Below are 23,695 nucleotides of genomic sequence, written 5' to 3' on the forward strand. Positions count from 1 at the left end.
CGTTCATTGCCAGTAATGATACGTGTAACACTACCAACACTCCTAGCACCGGCTTATAGCAGTATTGGTATGATTAAAACTGTTCATTGCCAGTAATGAACGTATTGTTCATTGTCAGTAATGATACGCGTAACACTGCCAATACTCCTAGCACCGGCTTATAGCCGTATTGGTATGATTAAAACTGTTCATTGCCAGTAATGATACGTGTAACACTGCCAATACTCCTAGCACCGGCTTATAGCAGTATTGGTATGATTAAAACCGTTCATTGTCAGTAATGATACGTGTAACACTGCCAACACTCCTAGCACCGGCTTATAGCAGTCTTGATATGACTAAAACCGTTCATTGTCAGTAATGATACGTGTAACACTGCCAACACTCCTAGCACCGGCTTATAGCAGTATTGGTATGATTAAAACCGTTCATTGTCAGTAATGATACGTGTAACACTGCCAACACTCCTAGCACCGGCTTATAGCAGTCTTGGTATGATTAAAACCGTTCATTGCCAGTAATGATACGTGTAACACTGCCAACACTCCTAGCACCGGCTTATAGCAGTCTTGGTATGATTGAAACCGTTTATTGCCGGTAATGATACGTGTAACACTGCCAACATTCCTTGCACTGGCTTTCAACAGTCTTGCCATGACTAAAACTGTTCATTGTCAGTAATGATACGTGTAACACTGCCAACACTCCTAGCACCGGCTTATAGCAGTATTGGTATGATTAAAACTGTTCATTGCCAGTAATGATACGTGTAACACTGCCAACACTCCTAGCACCGGCTTATAGCAGTCTTGGTATGATTAAAACCGTTCATTGCCAGTAATGATACGAGCAACACTGCCAACACTCCTAGCACCGGCTTATAGCATTCTTGGTATCATTAAAACCGTTCATTGTCAGTAATGATACGTGTAACACTGCCAACACTCCTAGCACCGGTTTATAGCAGTATTTTTATGATTAAAACCGTTCATTGCCAGTAATGATAAGCTTAATATTGCAAACACTCCTAGCAACGGCTTATAGATATATTGGTATGATTGAAACCGTTCATTGCCAGTAATGATACGTGTAAAACTGCCAACACACCTAGCACCGGCTTACAAGAGTCTTGGTATGATTGAAACCGTTCATTGTCAGTAATGATACGTGTAACACTGCCAACACTCCTAGCACCGGCTTGAGGCAGTATTGGTATGATTAAAACCGTTCATTGTCAGTGATGATACGTGCAACACTGCCAACACTCCTAGCACCGGCTTATAGCAGTCTTGGTATGATTGAAACCGTTCATTGTCAGTAATGATACGTGTAACACTGCCAACACTCCTAGCACCGGCTTATAGCAGTCTTGGTATGATTAAAACCGTTCATTGTCAGTAATGATACGTGTATCACTGCCAACACTCCTAGCACCGGCTTATAGCAGTCCTGATATGATTAAAACCGTTTATTGTCACTAATGATACGTGTAACACTGCCAACACTCCTAGCACCGGCTTATAGCAGTCTTGGTATGATTGAAACCGTTCATTGCCAGTAATGATACGTGTAACACTGCCAACACTCCTAGCACCGGCATATAGCAGTCTTGGTATGATTGAAACCGTTCATTGCCAGTAATGATACGTGTAACACTGCCAACACTCCTTGCACCGGCTTATAGCAGTATTGGTATGATTAGAACCGTTCATTGCCAGTAATGATAAGTGTAACACTGCCAACACTCCTAGCACCGGCTTATAGCAGTCTTGGTATGATTGAAACCGTTCATTGCCAGTAATGATACGTGTGACACTGCCAACACTCCTAGCACCGGCTTATAGCAGTATTGGTATGATTAAAACCGTTCATTGCCAGTAATGATGCGCGTAACACTGCCAACACTCCTAGCACTGACTTATAGCAGTCTTGGTATGATTAAAACTGTTCATTGTCAGTAATGATACGTGTAACACTGCCAACATTCCTTGCACTGGCTTTCAACAGTCTTGCCATGATCAAAAAATGTTCATTGTTAGTAATGATACGTGTAACACTGCCAACACTCCTAGCACCGGCTTATAGCAGTCTTGGTATGATTGAAACCGTTTATTGCCAGTAATGATACGTGTAACACTGCCAACACTCCTAGCACCGGCTTATAGCAGTATTGGTATGATTAAAACCGTTCATTGCCAGTAATGATGCGCGTAACACTGCCAACACTCCTAGCACCGGCTTATAGCAGTGTTGGCATGATTAAAACCGTTCATTGTCAGTAATGATACGTGTAACACTGCCAACACTCCTAGCATCGGCTTATAGCAGTGTTAGTATGATTAAAACCGTTCATTGTCAGTAATGATACGTGTAACACTGCCAACACTCCTAGCACCGGCTTATAGCAGTATTGGTATGATTAAAACCGTTCATTGCCAGTAATAATACGCGTAACACTGCCAACACTCCTAGCACCGGCTTATAGCAGTCTTGGTATGATTGAAACCGTTTATTGCCAGTAATGATACGTGTAACACTGCCAACACTCCTAGCACCGGCTTATAGCAGTCTTGGTATGATTGAAACCGTTTATTGCCAGTAATGATACGTGTAACACTGCCAACACTCCTAGCACCGGCTTATAGCAGTCTTGGTATGATTGAAACCGTTTATTGCCAGTAATGATACGTGTAACACTGCCAACACTCCTAGCACCGGCTTATAGCAGTATTGGTATGATTAAAACCGTTCATTGCCAGTAATGATGCGCGTAACACTGCCAACACTCCTAGCACCGGCTTATAGCAGTGTTGGTATGATTAAAACCGTTCATTGTCAGTAATAAAACGTGCAACACTGCCAACATTCCTTGCACTGGCTTTCAACAGTCTTGCCATGATTAAAACTGTTCATTGTCAGTAATGATACGTGTAACACTGCCAACACTCCTAGCACCGGCTTATAGCAGTCTTGGTATGATTGAAACCGTTCATTGCCAGTAATGATACGTGTAACACTGCCAACACTCCTAGCACCGGCTTATAGCAGTCTTGGTATGATTGAAACCGTTCATTGCCAGTAATGATGCGCGTAACACTGCCAACACTCCTAGCACCGGCTTATAGCAGTCTTGGTATGATTAAAACTGTTCATTGCCAGTAATGATACGTGTAACACTGCCAACACTCCTAGCACCGGCTTATAGCAGTCTTGGTATGATTAAAACCGTCCATTGCCAGTAATGATACGAGAAACACTGCCAACACTCCTAGCACCGGCTTATAGAAGTATTGGTATGATTAAAACCGTTCATTGTCAGTAATGATACGTGCAACACTGCCAACCCTCCTAGCACCGGCTTATAGAAGTATTGGTATAATTAAAACCGTTCATTGTCAGTAATGATACGTGCAACACTGCCAACACTCCTAGCACCGGCTTATAGAAGTATTGGTATAATTAAAACCGTTCATTGTCAGTAATGATACGTGCAACACTGCCAACCCTCCTAGCACCGGCTTATAGCAGTATTGGTATGATTAAAACCGTTCATTGCCAGTAATGATGCGCGTAACACTGCCAACACTCCTAGCACCGGCTTATAGCAGTGTTGGTATGATTAAAACCGTTCATTGTCAGTAATAATACGTGCAACACTGCCAACATTCCTTGCACTGGCTTTCAACAGTCTTGCCATGATTAAAACTGTTCATTGTCAGTAATGATACGTGTAACACTGCCAACACTCCTAGCACCGGCTTATAGCAGTCTTGGTATGATTGAAACCGTTCATTGCCAGTAATGATACGTGTAACACTGCCAACACTCCTAGCACCGGCTTATAGCAGTCTTGGTATGATTGAAACCGTTCATTGCCAGTAATGATGCGCGTAACACTGCCAACACTCCTAGCACCGGCTTATAGCAGTCTTGGTATGATTAAAACTGTTCATTGTCAGTAATGATACGTGTAACACTGCCAACACTCCTAGCACCGGCTTATAGCAGTCTTGGTATGATTAAAACTGTTCATTGCCAGTAATGATACGTGCAGCACTGCCAACACTCCTAGCACCGGCTTATAGCAGTCTTGGTATCATTAAAACCGTTCATTGCCAGTAATGATACGTGTAACACTGCCAACACTCCTAGCACCGGCTTATAGCAGTATTGGTATGATTAAAACCGTTCATTGCCAGTAATGATACGCGTAACACTGCCAACACTCCTAGCACCGGCTTATAGCAGTATTGGTATGATTGAAACCGTTCAATGTCAGTAATGATATGGGTAACACTGCCAACACTCCTTGCACAGGCTTATAGCAGTCTTGGTATGATTGAAACCGTTCATTGTCAGTAATGATACGTGTAACACTGCCAGCACTCCTTGCACCGGCTTATAGCAGTATTGGTATGATTAAAACCGTTCATTGCCAGTAATGATACGTGTAACACTGCCAACACTCCTAGCACCGGCTTATAGCAGTCTTGATATGATTAAAACCGTTCATTGTCAGTAATGATACATGTAACACTGCCAACACTCCTAGCACCGGCTTATAGCAGTCTTGGTATGATTAAAACCGTTCATTGTCAGTAATGATACGCGTAACACTGCCAACACTCCTAGCACCGGCTTGTAGCAGTATTGGTATGATTGAAACCGTTCATTGCCAGTAATGATACGTGTAACACTGCCAACACTCCTAGCACCGGCTTGTAGCAGTCTTGGTATGATTGAAACCGTTCATTGCCAATAATGATACGTGCAACACTGCCAACACTCCTAGCACCGGCTTATAGCAGTCTTGGTATGATTGAAACCGTTCATTGCTGCCAACACTCCTAGCACCGGCTTATAGCAGTCTTGGTATGATTGAAACCGTTCATTGCCAGTAATGATACGTGTAACACTGCCAACACTCCTAGCACCGGCTTATAGCAGTATTGGTATGATTAAAACCGTTCATTGCCAGTAATAATACGTGTAACACTGCCAACACTCCTAGCACCGGCTTATAGCAAGGTATGATTAAAACCGTTCATTGCCAGTAATGATACGTGTAACACTGCCAACACTCCTAGCACCGGCTTATAGCAGTCTTGGTATGATTAAAACCGTTCATTGCCAGTAATGATACGTGTAACACTGCCAACACTCCTTGCACTGGCTTTGGCAATTATTCCCCCCCCCCAAAAAAAAAAAAAATACATTTTCAACGACCCCGAAATACAGGCCTAAACAGTCAGAAGCTAATAGCGATCTCCATAATAGTTATTATAAATTTCAGATGATTTTGTCACTATTTTCAGAGTAAAACTAGTTCTAACCCATCCAGTATTCCCCAGCAAACGAACCAAATCCGTCCACATAGTCATCATAGCTTCTATTGAAAGCGATGCTCCCGTCAAATCGGTGTTGAAATATCTACAATGAAAGCTGTAATACTTAAGAGACTAGTATGTTATGCTAAACAAGGGCTTTCGAACATTAAATGCGTTAGATATTTTAATCCTCGTCAAGTATTTATTCTTAGAATATTGCTTATCACGAAATAAACATTGGGAATCAAAATGTTTCAATGGCGACAACAGTCTCAGTAATAATAAACATGTTTTGAATTTAGTGTTTGTCCTAGCTGTGTGAAGTTAGCTAAATATACGACATTGGACATTGTACATTCAAAAATGAATGTCGTGCCAGCGGGACATTGGACATTGCACATTTAAAAATGAAAGTTGTGCTGGCACGCCATTGGACATTGGACATTTAAAAATAAATGTTGTGACGGCACAACATTGGACACTGGACATTCTGAAAATCGTGCTGGCACGACATTGGACATTCAAAAATGAATTAAATATCAATGTCACACATGCTGCCATATGATATTTATTTTATTATACTGAACAAAATAAAGTACATAAAAAGTTTAAAATGTTTTAAATTCATTTATTAATTAATGAAACAAGTTTAACAAGGTGACCAAAATATAGGAAATATATATATGGTTGTTATGCCAACACAACATTCATATTTGAATGTCCAATGTCGTGCAAGCACGACTTTCATTTTTGAATGTACATGTCCAATGTCAATGCTTTGCTAACTTCACACAGCTGTTTGTCCTAGCCTCTCCAATATAGCAGATCTCATAAAGGTTAAAGTCCCATTTTGCTTTAATGATGTAAACTTATTTTTTGTATTGTATACAATGTAAACTAAGTCCGATCCTGATGAAACTTTATTAACCACTATTGTACTAGTATGTGTTTTAATTGTTTTGTTTTTTTGCGGCGAAAGTGTACCTTTTTGCCACATAAGATAGTCCTGTTTATGCGTTGAAAATCACCGTATAAACGTGGTCGATTTCGTCTATGCGCCAATGCTGTTATGTGGCGTTACAGTGCACAAAAAGTGACTTTTACAAAAACATGAGCGAGTACCTTTGATTTTTCACTTAACATGCTTTGAACGTGTATGTCCTATCTGTTCCATTATGGCAGATCTCATATAGGTCTATGACTTTTCACTTAAAGGGGCTAATTCACGTATTGGCACCAAGTATTTTTGTAACGAATCTCAGGACAATTATCTAATAGAATGTGTTACGCTTTGATAACATAATTGTAAAAAAACTACCAAAATGTAAAAAAAAAAAATTGTGTCGGAGACCGGGTCCGAACCCGTGACGCCAAAATTGCAGTCCAGCGTCGTACTGACTGAGCTTCGAAGGCTTACTCTAATCGGGTGACATAATTAAGCTATACACCTAACTCGGTAATATCACTGGATAACACCGACTAGCCAATCACGCATAAGGAATGAATTCTACATGGTAGACATACCCAGTAATCTTTTTTAATGGAAAAATACGAAATAACTGCTAAACTTAAATAAATTGTAAACTATGTGGTACTTCAGTTAGTAAGTTTCAATGCATTGTACACATCGATGCCAAGTTTATGTTAGTTTTCGACAATTTTCTTTTTTTTTTTTTCGCTATTTTATTATACGTGAAACAGCCCCTTTGATAACATTGATGCTTTGCTCCGCTCACTTATCTTCCTCATTAGCATAAAGTAAGTGTGGAAGTTCGTTGATATTTCCCATACATTTCTTCTTTTATAAATCATCGTCTGGACATCGGGAATTTATGAGATATGAAAATTATCATAGTTATATACTCATCTTTTCCTCTAATCACTCAATCCTAAGTGACACTGACGCTTAATTTCGCATACGAATTAATGGTGAAGAAAATTTAAGTAAATTATTATTTAACGGTGAATAATTTGACGATTTAATATCACAGTCTAAAGTGCACAACTTTTCATTCCGATGTCCCACTTTTTTCCATATTTTCAGAAATAAGATGAAACACTTCGATGAATGAACGTATAAAGGCTCTGTTTGCTTCTTTATCGAAACAATTTAAAACATATGGAGGCCTTCCCCACTCACCTTTGTATTGTGATAGGCCCTCAATGATAATGATCTCACATATAGATTCTTCAGTAAACAAGTGACGCTTTTACAGAAATACGTATACGATATATATACATGTAAATAGCGGTACTTATACTGTCTCGCTATAGAGCTAGCTTTTATAGCGACGCGTCCGCCTGCAGAGCGAGATGTCGTAGGTTCGAACCCTGACAGGCGCACATAGCAATTTTTGCAGACTCTAACATTTGGTGCCCAGTTATGTCTCAGTGATATAAAACAATGAGCAGTAATCATACGGAATTTTTCAGGATAGTCATACATACCGTCCAACCACCCCCGTCAGTTTTCATATCACATAACACGGCCACCTCACTCTCAGAATTGTTCGGGAAAACGTGATACACACCAGAAGGCCAGTCGTAGCTGTTACCACGCCTTAGGTCAGAACAGTCGTCTGATTGATATAAAAAAGAGTTATTAACTGTAGTGTAAATGAGATAAAGAGTGGCATAGTGTAAGCTCACGAAAACACACCTGTACATATAGTATACTGCCAACCCTTATGTTTCTTTTGTGCTAAAATGTTCTACTGTGTATCTCTTCGCAGTGCTTTTGCAGTCCTTTTTTAAATGTATGCCATTTTGCGGATATCGCCTGTTGCCACATTTTATTCGGTCAGTTTCCATCGAAAACTGTCTCGAATGTATACCGGTACATCTGTAGAAGTAGTTCGTAAACTTGAATAATGGTATTAATTAATTGTAATGTTCTCACGTGTATTTTGTATTACTCAGTTCAAATTGATTGCCAGTAAAGTGTATTATTGCATTAATAATTAAAACTCCCAAAAGTAATGTCCTAACGTATAACTGCTATGTTGAAATCACTACGCGATCTACTACAGCGTAGTCAAATGTAAGGAATTCTAATATTGTAAACCGTTCATATTTGTACATCCGAGTTAGTTTTAAATGGAAAATAGACGAGGTGTTCCGAATGTGTTATGAGATTATAACTATCCGAAATTGGCGATTTTTTGTGTGCAACATCCAGTTATAAACGGCACCCGTTATAAGGACTTTATGTATTTAAAATCGTTCCATTTTATGTAATGATTTCATGAAGGAATATAACAAACTCAATGTCTACCAACCAATTGTGCTAACGTCATAAAAATAATCAAACAGTTCATGTTTTACACATAAGGGTCCAAATGATAAACTTTGCAAATCATTTCATTTCAGCATCATTATATACGTTATTATGATAAGGTTGCACAAACGTTAATCATAATATATTTAACTGGTTTATGGGTGTTTTTATGTAAGATTTAATAACATTTGTTTCCTTCAGGAACATCATTTCAACACAAATAAATAACATTACATGTATTTAGTTTATTAAAAGTAGCAGAAGTAAAACGAAAATAAGCTCACGTATCAAACTACAATTAGGAGCGATCTGACACGGAATTGATTCATCAGATGCGCCTTGACAGGGATTTCCTCCATTGTTAGGCGGCGGGTTATTGCATGACCTTGATCGTGTTATAGCTGCAGGGTCACAGGTTTGTGGACAATTGCTCCACGCAGACCAGTCTCCCCACATTCCGTCCACTAAAGTGAATAGAATGCATAGCCTTAATTAACATATGCCTAGCGACGGGTTGACATATGACCTTGACCATGTTAGAACCAAAAGCACTACGCTTCTCGTAGGATCATTCCTCTTGAGGTCAACAATCGCATCGATTGAGATACAGCCTGGTATATAGTATCTCTAGGACTATTCTTACATTAGGTCAAACTACAAAAATTCATGAATTTTGCTTAGACTATGCTGGTGATTGTTCTACTAGGAATACATCCTTTATTACAAAGTTCGTAAAACAGTTAACACTGCTTTCTTCTTACCATGTATACATCCATTATTGCAACGATCGGCAGTGTAACACCGCATAGCAGCATCGCCGCATAAACGTGTTTTCTTTCGTTTATGCGGTGATTTTCAACGCATAAACAAGGCGATCACGTTTATGCGGCGGCACTCAACCCATAAAGCAGAAATTGCTTATATTGGGCGCAACTCTGCCTTTTTACCACATAAAGAGGATTAACTTAACCATTTATTCTAAAGCTAAAAATATAGTTCTAATATTTCAACAAAAACGATGGTGATGATGATGATGATGATGATGATGATGATGATGATGATGATGATGATGATGATGATGACGACGACGATATCCATCCGTCCGTCCCGAAATCTTGTTACATGGGAGTCTCCAGAGTCACTTACATTTATTCATTGGTGTATGAAGCTGTGAACCTGCTTTAAATATTTTCATTTTCATTGTTCCAGTTACGACATGATTATGGCCTTTGATTCAGTCAAAACTGAGATATTCTTTTCAGAATAATTTGAGTGCTCGCATAGCTCCTTTACTACCACACATAGAGTCATCAAACTTTACACAAATGTTCACTGGCATGTGAAGTTGAACCGAGTTTTCATTTACACATACATATATTAATGGCATTGTTATGGTCCTTGACCTAGTCAGTAAAAAATGTTTGTTGTGGCACACATTGCAACCATTGACGTTTTTCACAACTTTGCTTGTTCTACGTAATGGTAACCACTGCCCCAGCCCATCCCCGGCGTGAGTGTGGGGGATAGCGGGGGATTTACCAGGGATTGTTTCAAAGGCCCCGATATTCTCCGGAATGGGTGCAGTGGTTACAAATCACTTGTGCATAACTAATGACTTATTAGAACGGACATTGGAACAGGTAAAGTTTGAACAATATTTTTATCACTGGATTTGGATTTCAAACGTTTTCGCAGTAAGATGGTTTGGTTCACATTTAAACCGATCTTACTAAATCTTTGTCAGAATATACGTCTCTAAAAATCTAGTTCAAAGCTTGGTTAAGTGGAGAAAAAACTTGATGAAACTTTATCTACCACTGTTGTACTAGTATGTGTTTTAATTGTTTTTATGCGGCGAAAGGGTGCCTTTTTGCCACTTAAAAAAGTCCTGTTTATGCGTTGAAAATCACCGCATAAACGTGGTCGATTTCGTTTATGCTGCGATGCTGTTATGCGTCGTTACACGGCTGCTCATACACTGCTTTTTTCTTATCAAGAAAACGAACATTATTGGAAAGATTGGATGAGCAGCCTACTAAGCTGTCTTCGTACTATAAGTACATCCATTACTGGAAAGTTATGAGGAGCAGCATTCACTACTTTCCTCTCACCAGGATACATCTATTATTGAAAAGTTTGGAGCCTACACTGCTTTCTTCTTACCAATAATACATCCATTATTGCAAAGATTGGAGGAGCATTATACACTGTTTTTCCTTACCAGGAATACATCCATTATTGTGAAAATTGGAGGAGCTGCATACACTGTTTGTCATTACCATAAATACATCCATTATTGCATGCTCCACTGAGCAGCATATGTTGCTTCGTTCATACCAGCAATACATCCATTATTGCAAAGTTGCGATGAGCAGCATATGTTTTGCTCTGTTCTTACAAATAAAACATCCAGTATTGCAAAGATAGGACGAGCAGTCAACAATGTTTGTTACTACCAGCAACACATCCATTATTAAACAGATTGGAGAAGCAGCATCCAGTGTTAGTACTTAACAGGTATACATTCATTATTGCAAAGATTGGAGAAGCAGCATACAATGTTTGTTACTACCAGGAACACATCCATTATTAAACAGATTGGAGAAGCAGCATCCAGTGTAAGTTCTTAACAGGTATACATCCTTTATTGAAAAGATTGGAGAAGCTGCAAACACTGTTAGTTCTTAACAGGAATACGTCCATCATTGCAAAGACTGGAGAAGCAGCATACACTGTTAGTTCTTAACAGGAATACGTCCATTATTGCAAAGATTGGAGGAGCTGCATACACTGTTTGTTACTACCAGGAATACACCAATTATTGCAAAGATTGAAGGAGCTGCAAATACTGTTAGTTCTTAACAGGAATTCATCCATTATTGCAAACAATGGAGAAGCAGCATACACTGTTTGTTACTACCAGGAATACACCAATTATTGCAAAGATTGGAGGAGCTGCAAACACTGTTAGTTCTTAACAGGAATACATCCATTATTGCAAAGATTGGAGAAGCAGCAAACACTGTTAGTTCTTAACAGGAATACATCCATTATTGCAAAGATTGGAGGAGCTGTATACACTGTTTGGTCTTAACATGAATACGTCCATTATTGCAAAGACCCGACTAGCAGCAAATGCTGCTTAAGTCTTACCAGAAATACATCCATTATTGCAAAGATCGGAAGAGCAGCATACACGGCAATGACGGTTCACCTCGCTTGAGCGGGCCGGGTCCCTTTTCCCAATAATCGATGGCTCATTGTTCACATGACATGTCTGTAAATAAGAAAGAAATGGTGTGTTAGTCGGACCGGACATTTTCAGTTATGACAGAATGTTGAATAACCGTGTTTTATTTATGGAAGTAGAGGACCTTAACAAACAAAATACCAAAACAATGAAATATGTTTCAAGAGGACGTTGTTTCTTAATGTTTATTTTAATGAATACATATAACACTCATTAATTTGGCAAGTGGCGTTAAAATGGTACAGGCACACGATGGTTAAGTATAAGCATACGACAGAAAACTCACATGAATAAAGGCACATTGTGACGTATACAAGACGTCTCCAAAGACGTTTCTTCCGGTACTTTGGCACACCTTGAAGATATAAAATGGCAGCTATGGCTATATGATCCCCAATTGGATGTGTCCCTGTCTGGGATGAATACATTAAACAACAGATCTAACAACATAAAATGAATTTGAATATTCGTCCTTTGTCACTCCTTGTGTCCCATTCGCAATACTTTACGTCACGTGTTTGGGTTGTTAATAGAAAAGTAACACCCGAATATATTCTTACAGCAGTGAGTTTATCGAAATATAATTCCATGGTTCTCTCATTTCAGCCCGTTTTACTGTTTCGCTGTTATAAACAGACGCAATCATACACATTGCTTGGAAGAAAATTCAATGAAGACATTTCCGACATGACGTCAATTAGATAAAATTTGGCGCGAGTTTCTAATCAAATATCAATTAATTAGTGGTATTAATATATTTTAGCATGGAATAAAAAGAAAATTGTTTCAATACATATACAGTTCTGTGTTAAATAAAACTAATACATATTCAATCCCGCTGATTAAACTAAAACATGCTTTGTTATTACAAAATGTTATGTTTGGACTGAGTAAAGATATACCTGTTCCTTTCCGCAAAATTCGATGTCATGGCAACGACCTAGTGGTGTGTGGCTCTGACAGTTATAGCATACTGGTCCTATGTCGCTGGGATAGTCTAGAGATTAATAAACAGGGGATGAATAAACGCTCGTCCTATGTTGCAGGGATAATCTGGAGATGGACAGGAGATATACTAAACTTGTCGCTCGATATCGTTGGGATAATCTAGAGATAAACAAATAGGGGTTATTATACACTTGTCCGAAGTCGCTGAGATAACAAAGATATAAACAAATAGGGGTTATTATACACTTGTCCTTAGTTGTCGAGGTAACCAAGAGATAAACAAATAGGTTTTTTTATATTCTTGTCCGAAGTCGCTGAGATAACCAAGAGATAAACAAATAGGGGTAATTATACACTTGTCCTTAGTTGTCGAGATAACCAAGAGATAAACAAATAGGGGTAATTATACACTTGTCCTTAGTCGCTGAGATAACCAAGAGATAAACAAATAGGGGTAATTATACACTTGTCCTTAGTTGTCGAGATAACCAAGAGATAAACAAATAGGGGTTATTATACACTTGTCCTTAGTTGTCGAGATAACCAAGAGATAAACAAATAGGGGTTATTATACACTTGTCCTTAGTTGTCGAGATAACCAAGAGATAAACAAATAGGGGTAATTATACACTTGTCCCTAGTTGTCGAGATAACCAAGAGATAAACAAATAGGGGTTATTATACACTTGTCCTTAGTTGTCGAGATAACCAAGAGATAAACAAATAGGGGTTATTATACACTCGTCCTTAGTTGTCGAGATAACCAAGAGATAAACAAATAAGGGCTATTATACACTTGTCCTAAGTCGCTGAGATAACAAAGAGATAATCTAAAAGGTTTTTTATACACTTGTCCTAAGTCGCTGAGATAACCAAGAGATAAACAAATAGGGGTAATTATACACTTGTCCTTAGTTGTCGAGATAACCAAGAGATAAACAAATAGGGGTTATTATACACTTGTCCTTAGTTGTCGAGATAACCAAGAGATAAACAAATAGGGGTTATTATACACTTGTCCTTAGTTGTCGAGATAACCAAGAGATAAACAAATAGGGGTAATTATACACTTGTCCTTAGTTGCCGAGATAACCAAGAGATAAACAAATAGGGGTTATTATACACTCGTCCTTAGTTGTCGAGATAACCAAGAGATAAACAAATAAGGGCTATTATACACTTGTCCTAAGTCGCTGAGATAACAAAGAGATAATCTAAAAGGTTTTTTATACACTTGTCCTAAGTCGCTGAGATAACCAAGAGATAAACAAAAAGGGGTTATTATACACTTGTCCTAGGTCGCTACGATAACCAAGAGATAAACAAATAGGGTTTTTTATACACTTGTCCTAAGTCGCTGAGATAACCAAGAGATAAACAAAAAGGGGTAATTATACACTTGTCCTAAGTCGCTGGGATAACCAAGAGATAAACCAATAGGGGTTATTAAACACTTGTCCTGAGTCGCTGAGATAAGGCCTACAAAAAATACATTTGGTTCGGGTAACCCGACCCTACCTACGGAAAAGGCACCGACCCTACCGTTTTTTGGGCAATTTGAAAGAAAAAAAATGCTTTTCAATTTGTAGTTTAAAACCTTAAATGCTTATACAGAAGATAACTTTAACACTAAATTACATTCTTATATAACCAAGAGATAAACAAAAAGTTTTTTTATACACTTGTCCGAAGTCGCTGAGATAACCAAGAGATAAACAAAAAGGGGTTATTATACACTTGTCCTAAATCGCTGAGATAACCAAGAGATAAACAAAAAGGGGTTTTTATACACTTGTATGAAGTCGCTGAGATAACCAAGAGATAAACAAAAAGGGGTTATTATACACTTGTCCTAAGTCGCTGAGATAGCCAAGAGATAAACAAAAAGGGGTTATTATACACTTGTCCGAAGTCGCTGAGATAACCAAGAGATAAACAAAAAGGGGTTATTATACACTTGTCCTAAGTCGCTGAGATAACCAAGAGATAAAAAAAAGGGGTTTTTATACACTTGTATGAATTCGCTGAGATAACCAAGAGATAAACAGAAAGGGGTTATTACACTTGTCCTAAGTCGCTGAGATAACCAAGAGATAAACAAAAAGGGGTTATTATACACTTGTCCGAAGTCGCTGAGATAACCAAGAGATAAACAAAAAGGGGTTATTATACACTTGTCCTAAGTCGCTGAGATAACCAAGAGATAAACAAAAAGGGGTTATTATACACTTGTCCTAAGTCGCTGAGATAACCAAGAGATTAACAAAAAGGGGTTATTACACTTGTCCTAAGTCGCTGAGATAACCAAGAGATAAACAAAAAGGGGTTATTATACACTTGTCCTAAGTCGCTGAGATAACCAAGAGATAAACAAAAAGGGGTTATTATACACTTGTCCTAAGTCGCTGAGATAACCAAGAGATTAACAAAAAGGGGTTATTATACACTTGTCCTAAGTCGCTGAGATAACCAAGAGATTAACAAAAAGGGGTTATTACACTTGTCCTAAGTCGCTGAGATAACCAAGAGATTAACAAAAAGGGGTTATTATACACTTGTCCTAAGTCGCTGAGATAACCAAGAGATAAACAAAAAGGGGTTATTATACACTTGTCCTAAGTCGCTGAGATAACCAAGAGATAAACAAAAAGGGGTTATTACACTTGTCCTAAGTCGCTGAGATAACCAAGAGATTAACAAAAAGGGGTTATTATACACTTGTCCTAAGTCGCTGAGATAACCAAGAGATTAACAAAAAGGGGTTATTATACACTTGTCCTAAGTCGCTGAGATAACCAAGAGATTAACAAAAAGGGGTTATTATACACTTGTCCTAAGTCGCTGAGATAACCAAGAGATTAACAAAAAGGGGTTATTATACACTTGTCCTAAGTCGCTGAGATAACCAAGAGATTAACAAATTGGGTTTATTATACATTTGTCCGAAGTCGCTGTGATAATCTATAGAAAAACAAATAGGGGATACATTACACTTGTCCAAAGTGGCAAGGATGATATCGTTATAAAAAAATACATATATACATGAACAATGGATATTTGTCAATATATAATTAAAGTACAGCCTTTCTGTTCTTCATATAATGTGATGTAAAATGACTCGCTAGCGTGTACTGTTGACAATTTAGCAAAGAAATACTGTCCAAAAACTTGTAATAAATAAAAAATACAAACTAAAAAAAATTAAAGAAAATAATTACCTGTCAGATTGGTAAATTTGTTTCCTCATTCTATTTATTTTATTAAATATACGACATACACAGCCTCCCGATTAGAGCTACGGAGGGGCCATAATCTATGCAGGAAATTCAGTGTGAGCTTAAATTGAATTGTCATGATGTCTTAAAATAGAAGAAAGGTGAGGCTACCATAGTAGCAGTTGTAGCAATGTTACCCTGCTCTCCGCATGCGACGTGGTTACAGATGTCCGTATCGCAACACTTTCGACAAGGACTGTACTGATTTGAAGATGTCACGTTCTGGCAAATCTGCAATTAATCAAACCGATTTAAGGAAATCGTACACATAGTAAGAGATATGTCCGTATATTCACCACACAACCAGTACATTACTCAATAAAGTGTTCAAGCGTAGTAATATCTTTGGATCACCTTATTATTAACTTATTATTCTATTTCTCAATATCTTTATATGGGAAATACTCTTTGTCATTATATCATCATTTTCGTCTCATGTTTGTACGTATATGTAACAGCCAGGTGTAAAGGCGATGGACTTTGATAAATGTTTGTTTTAAAAAGCTATTTCGTTGAATTAAAATAGTATATAATTCCGTAACAAGCCATGGAAAAAGTTAAAACAGGTATTGTCAAACAAATGATCTATTCATTTGATTAACTGTGTTTGAAAGATAAATACATTCTTACACTTCGTTGTGAGCATCCCAGATTGTAGGTCGTCTCTCCAAATTCGTTGAAGGACCTCTGAGCTTCACAAACCTGTAAATTTTAAACGACTCTCACATAAAATTTAAGTTGGTGTTTCGTAGCATGTTATTTTTTGAAGTGTACTCAAATTAATTAATTTTGTTTAAAACGAAAGTTGGCTATTGGTTCGATCTTAACCATAAACATATTTTTTCTTAATTAATCTATAATCAATGTATGTATATGTATAACTTTTGCTTGAACCTAGCATCTCTAAATAAAACCGAACAACGCTTGAAAGTTCATTGAGGCATACAAAGGAAAGCGTCTTTTATCTGGTCACTTGACCGACCGTACATTTTACATCCCGATCGTATGTTTGCTCCAAATCCTGCGAAAATACGATACTGGAGCCGAAAATAAACCACACTATCCGAAAACGATATTTAAATTTGTGAAGTTAAATAGCATTCCAAGATGGCTGCACCTACTGTGCAAGGTGTTATCTTTCTACTGACTGTCAATATAGGGAAGTGCCTGCATTTTGACGGTTGCGTCCTTGTAAAATCTGTTAACTTAAGGTTTTGGTCATGTTATACAACTCGGATAACATCGACATATATCGCCACTCGTCATGACAAATCGCGACAAAATCGGTCTGTATCGGATGTTGCTATTTTCAGTAACGGAAGGTATTTCAATTCTATGCATAGGTCAGTTTTGGATTTTTTACTTTGTAGGCTGAATTTTTGTTGGAAAATGTTTATAAAATAGATAAAATTGGCTATTTATACCACAAACAATTTTTATTTGTGTCCATTATCATTGAATCAACATTTGATCCTGTTGAAGGGGACTTTACCACAGTGTTAATGTTGGCAGACAATATTTCAACTTTTCGATCAAACATTTAATGAAAAAAATCCTAACTACTGACCCTGTGTATTTTGAGGCCCGTGACCAGAAACAAGACTTATCTTAGGTCTGACGAACATTTGCAATAAATAGTCCTTATCTATATTACAAACGTTTGCGGTGAAATAGTTTTGCAGTTAATTGTCTTTGTTCTAAGGTCTACACCTATTTTCGCAGTTCATTGTCCTAAGCTCTATAATTACAAGTTTCGCGGTGAATTGGCACATGCTCTATACTCTACCTCGTCAGCGCCACACTCCATAACCCGCTTGCATAATCTTGGTGCGATAACATTACTGCAATACAGGCATGTCAAGCCGGACACTGGAATATTGTAATATTGGAGTTTTGTCGATATTGGGAAACCTGGTTATATTTATATAGCAAATGACGATATGATGTATCAATCATTCTTTTAAAATGTCACAAGTACTCGTTTTAATGTATTGCTGTAAAAATTGTTATGAAAGTAAAATACATTTTGGTCCACTAAATATTTCAAATAACAAAAAAGAGATGATTTCGTCGCACGTTGAACAAATCTTAACCAGTCACTATTTTGGGAATTTTCAAAGGCCTTTGCCACCCTAATTGGTAAGACAATCTGACTGGAAAACAAAAATGTTTACAAATCAATGGTAAAGTTGCATGGATTCATCATTTGTTTATCAATATTTTACAGTGTTTATCTTTTTTTCGAATGAAACTCTGTAAAAAGTATTAAGACTATAAAAAAGGATATTTTAAGAAAAATGAAAAATATGTTGGAGAAAATAGTCCATGAAAAAGCAGTTAAATTTATAATAGGAACAATGTAACCTTGACGAATCGCAAAATAGATTCAACCCCTTACTTAACGATGCTTGATCCTAATATAGTTTGTCGTGGATTGTATGGCCCCAATGTATGAGATGCAGATCGACCACCCATCAATAGTTCCAAATATAGCTTTTATGAATCAGTGATGCAGATCGACCACCCATCAATAGTTCCAAATATAGCATTTATGTATCAGTGATGCAGATCGACTATCCATCAATAGTTCCAAATATAGCTTTTATGAATCAGTGTCGTTGACAAAATACATCGCAATACAAGCACCTACAACCTCAACAAGACCTCCACAGCCTTTTCTTCTCGGCAAATGACATGAGAAAGTTAGAAGTTGCCCATCGTCATTGTATTAAGCACATGCAAGGCTTCCGCAAAAGTATGTCATCAAACTTTTCACTGTGCACATTGAATATGACAGATATCGAAACAATGATAGACTATCGGAAACTTCAACTATTTGGCCAGTTATGTCGGCTCCCATGCAAGTTTTTAGCCAAGGAGTTATTTGTGAATAGGCTTGTGCGATTTCTGAAATTAGATAAACAGTTTGGATTTATACCCGACGTTTACAGACTATTAACAAAATATAACCTGTTGTACTATTTAAATACATATGTAAATGATGCCATATTTCCATCGAAGTTTGCATGGAAGAAGCTACTTGACATTAACTTAACTCGACCGGTAAAACATAAATTGTTTGTGGATATAACGAGCGTAGGGGGTAACCTAGCACTTGAAAATGTTGTGCAAGAAAATAATTGCTCCCCTCTTTGGAGAATCGCCAGAAACAGTCCAAAAGATCGTCCACTATGTGTAAAAATTCTAAATGCTATCGGAAACGTTGTTTCACGCCCATATCCACAGCGATGTAACTTGTGCAGTTTATTGACTGAAAACATGACTGAACATGTTCTTGGTTTTTGTCATATAAGAGACAAATGGCAGAACGAAGTATGGAACTCTATCATTAAAGCGTATGGTATTCGCAAGTTTAGCTTGTTTATGTCAATGCCCTATGCTGATCAGTGCCAGTATTTGTTAAATGTTGCTTCGGCAAGTAGTAACGATTGCTTAACTAATTATGATGTAATGGTTGCATGTGTTAGGTGTTATGCTTAAACTATAGCACCTTATCTGAATGTACTGCTCGTGTACATGTAAACTAGTATGTGATGTACTATATCCGATATTAATTATGCATTACTGTATTTTGTATTATTTATTGTTATGAATTGCTTGATTATCAACCACATTTTGTAAATGTGAACAGATGAAACATGTACTTTACATATATATTATGTGATATCACTGTATATGTTTATCAATTGTAAATACGTTTTGCTCTTCATAAATGGAGGAAATAAATAAATAAATAAATACCAGACAGACAAACATTCAGACAGAAATGTGTATTGTCGATTACATGTGATATTACAGTTTCTTGAAAAAATATTTTCAATATAAGTATACATATGAATAGTCAGCAAGGTCACAACGATGCAGGGCATAACATACAATGAAGAGAGATAGGATTTAGTAAAATAAATTTAAGAACACACTAAAACGTATCCAAAAGGAAAACAAGAGATACATATCAAAATATGCTGGCTTTACATCACGTTGTTAAGTCACTTATCCATAATATATCGGTGGGATAAGTTTAACTGTTTGAGATTATTTGATTTTAGAACTTCTTTAAAATGCAATGGAGAGATTCATAAGCAGATAACATCCGTTTAATGTCAACCATCCCCCCCCGCCCCCTTCAGCCAAATTTCCATTTAGTAATTGATTTGTCGTATTAAATGAATAGAAGCTCGTCATGCTCACTTGCTGTATTGCGGCATTTTGAGCTTAAAACTAGGAACGTAAGCATTTATTTGTGGTCTTTTGAACGGTAAGTCGGTCTGAGTCTATAAAAGAGGCGACCATTATTTAGTCCCCGTTCGATTACTGGAATAAATATATAAAATATGAGTACCGTGATCCAGTAAAGTAAGTTGAAGAACAAACTCTATCCAGTTGCCTTTAAACATCATTATTCAAGTTAAATGTGCATATGGTGCACGGTCTCTTTGAGGTCAGTATATTTGGTAACAATCTTATCTTTCGACCGTCTTATCTGTATTGTGGTGTAAAAGTGTTCCATTTTCTTCTTTATTCCATGTGACCTTATTTGACTTAGTCACTTTCATGTTGTTGAGCTAAAGAGTACTGAATTTTATTAGTATACTTTTCGCTAAATTTTACCTTTTTTGCTCGAAACTGTTTGTATGCTATATACATGATTGCCCGAATGCATTAAAAGTTGTTGTTGTTGTTGAATTTCATTCTGTCATCACCAGGTTGAAATATATCCAATGTACTAGTGCTGTACTACTGGTTTCACAATTTTAGATGACCTTTAAAACAAAACAAGCGTTTTTGTCTGACCAGTCGAAACGAAAATGTCTGGTACGACGACAATTTTGAAATTGATTATGTGTTTTAGCCAAAACTTAGTTGCATTAATAAAGTTCTTGAAATGGGTGACTAACAAGCTGATCTTAGTCATATTATAATGATATTTCTTACTGTGAATCAGTTCTCAAATATCTATTTAACCAATTCAACCATTTTAAAAGCTACGTTAATGTTTGGAATGGAGAAAATTGCAAGGGTTCCATTTGCATGTGGTTGCCTATGAGCTATATCTTTAACGTTATTGAATATTATCATGTTAGTCGAGACCTCTTGAGTTAGAAGTGGTCACACAGTTTCTCTCCATTTTCCGAAACGGTTTAAACAAAATCCCTACTAGGTCGTGACTACCACAGTTGACTTACTTGATGGTAAGTTTTATTTAGTTTTTACAGATATCATTGATTCTCATGTAGCCAGAAGTAGTAGGTACTGTCCGTGCACCCACTTGATAGGTAGGCATAATATGTATCTTGATATGGGTCAGGTATATTCCCGGTGAACTGCTGGTTCAATAAAGTTCCCATATATGAGGTTCTCCTGGTTGAGTTCAAGGATCCCTTACGGATGAGGTGGACCAGTCCATGATGTTTCATGGCTTGTATACTTTCATTAAATCACCTGTTTTAGTTTCCGCTAATGCAACTGAGAACTGCACTTTTTTAAATAATATATTATAATTCATTACAATCAATTAATTGATTTATTTACTGTCATTTGATTACCGTATTTTTATCTTTAACATTCATTCAAATTCTGCTACTTTCGTTTTGCAACAATTTTGCTCGTGCAATGGTGTTAATTATCAAGCATGTTTAATTGTGATGTACTTAGTTTATAATTATATCGATGCTGCTGTTGGTTGGTGTAGTTTACAACGCAAATGTAATTTAAACTGATATGTGACATGTTATCACAATGTATTCTATCTTAAAGATTTTGCATTGTTTGTTAATATACTACTTCCATGCATGGTATATATCTCAAATCATATATAAGTGAAATAAGTAGGTTCATATTGTATTATGGTGACATGTGCATCAAACAGAATATCATAATATATAATGTACATAATTTCAAGATAATTATAACATATTCGAAAAAGCACCCGGCCCGTTCGAAATATCTGTGCGGACAGGAAAGTTAAATATCATAATACATTTTATGCAAGTTTTTTTTATACAAAGTTATAGAACATATAAATTTAAAATCGTTTTAGTGAGGCGGGATTCCTATATGGTACAGTCAAGAAAAAGAAAAGAAAACTTATACAATATCGAGTCATCCATATGGATACATACTACATTGGTAGCACCACGTGATAATGCCACTCAACCAATCACGCTACAATCTTATGCTCAAACTTATTAGTAACGCTTTCAAAATGGCTGACTATACAAAGACAATATTTGAGCGTACTTCAACATTTGTTGAAGGTTTTCAGCCGTCTGTATCTTAGTTTTAGCACACCTTATGATTTGCCACACTTATTTAATAAAAAAGATATTTCCGTTAAATTAAGATTATAACTTAATAAATTACGGCCAAAGAAACAAGGAATAATGGACAAATTATTATGCTTTAATATTTATGAAAAAATAATTGCATATGTTTAATTCCTGACTAAATTGTTAATTACTTCATATAGTATCATCCCCATCCTATTTTTTTCCAATAATAATTATTTACTTATTACCAGTGAAATATGCTGTCATATTGACCAAAACATTGGCATCGGTCAATAATTATTTTGCGGTCAATAATAACTGCATATTTCGCAGTTAATAATTAAATTACTGTTTCATTACATGAAACCTTTATCTTATATAAAATCTCCTGTTCAGTTTGTGTCCACTTAAAGACAGCTGCTACCTTCTTTGTACTTGTCTTTGTCGTAGGGGGTAATAATTCTAACAGCGGCCCGGTAACCCTACTGTAGTACGCTTGTATAAATCTCCGGTAATAGCACCCACAAGAAAGAAAGGATCGCAACTCGTCATGATTGGATCGAAGTTTTTTCTTAATCAATCTTTTCAGGGTCAGTTGCAATGTCGTCACTACTAAAATCAGACGCTGATACCTTGCCGGTGCATTTGTCAATCCAAATGGCATGCGATTGTACTTGGAAGAACCCAACTATTTCAACAGTAAATGCAGTTCTAGGCTAATCGTTTTCTTTAATATCAACTTGATGGTAACCAGATTTCATATGTAAATTTAAAAAATATTCATGACAATGCAGATATCAATTTTGAAGGAGTGCAAATGAATCTTTTAGCATTCTATAATCAACGCATGACCTTAACTTATAAATTTTCTTCCTCACCAAAACAACATTAGATGTCCAAGATGACCTAGAAGGTATGATGATGCCAGTAATTTTTTGATACAATTACACATTTCAATATCAATGTCGCTGGTAGCAAACATCACCACATGAGTTTCTAAAAAAATCTTCAACCTAATATCTGATCCTCATCCAGAATAATATCCTCATAAATATTCAAAGTATCCAAAGATCCTGTGTAAGTATGGGTGGTCTTCCTATCTAATACTTCATCTGACACTGGTTGCAATTAACAAAGTAATGTTCTTGTGTGAATAGTAACTGTCAGTTTTGACATATTGCTTTAACTAACTTTGACTTCATCATTGCTGTTGTGACCAGAGCATATCAAAGATGGTAAAACGTCTTTGAAATGATGTAACGTACTTTTTTTGGTTTCGTGCAACATGTGGTCAGTTGTGGTTAGATCTAGTTCTACATAACCTCATA

At 36.9% G+C, this 23,695-nt stretch overlaps 1 protein-coding gene across 1 annotated transcript in view; it reads right to left on the bottom strand.

Annotated features, from left to right (window-relative positions):
- LOC128246242 (SCO-spondin-like) overlaps window positions 1-20,525 on the bottom strand; it is a 35,493-nt gene extending 14,968 nt beyond the window's left edge. Inside the window, exons 1-10 of the mRNA XM_052964434.1 lie at window positions 20,441-20,525; window positions 17,864-17,946; window positions 16,708-16,779; window positions 16,215-16,308; window positions 12,757-12,851; window positions 12,141-12,209; window positions 11,758-11,881; window positions 8,889-9,068; window positions 7,776-7,906; window positions 5,334-5,430 (exon numbers count right to left, since the gene is read on the bottom strand). Coding sequence (XP_052820394.1) covers window positions 5,334-5,430; window positions 7,776-7,906; window positions 8,889-9,068; window positions 11,758-11,881; window positions 12,141-12,209; window positions 12,757-12,851; window positions 16,215-16,308; window positions 16,708-16,779; window positions 17,864-17,946; window positions 20,441-20,498 — 1,003 coding nt within the window. The 5' untranslated portion in view covers window positions 20,499-20,525. The remainder of the gene's footprint in view (window positions 1-5,333; window positions 5,431-7,775; window positions 7,907-8,888; window positions 9,069-11,757; window positions 11,882-12,140; window positions 12,210-12,756; window positions 12,852-16,214; window positions 16,309-16,707; window positions 16,780-17,863; window positions 17,947-20,440) is intronic.
- Window positions 20,526-23,695: the final 3,170 nt, after the last annotated feature.

This window comes from Mya arenaria, chromosome 9 (genome assembly GCF_026914265.1).
Source record: "Mya arenaria isolate MELC-2E11 chromosome 9, ASM2691426v1".
NCBI lineage: Eukaryota > Metazoa > Mollusca > Bivalvia > Myida > Myidae > Mya > Mya arenaria.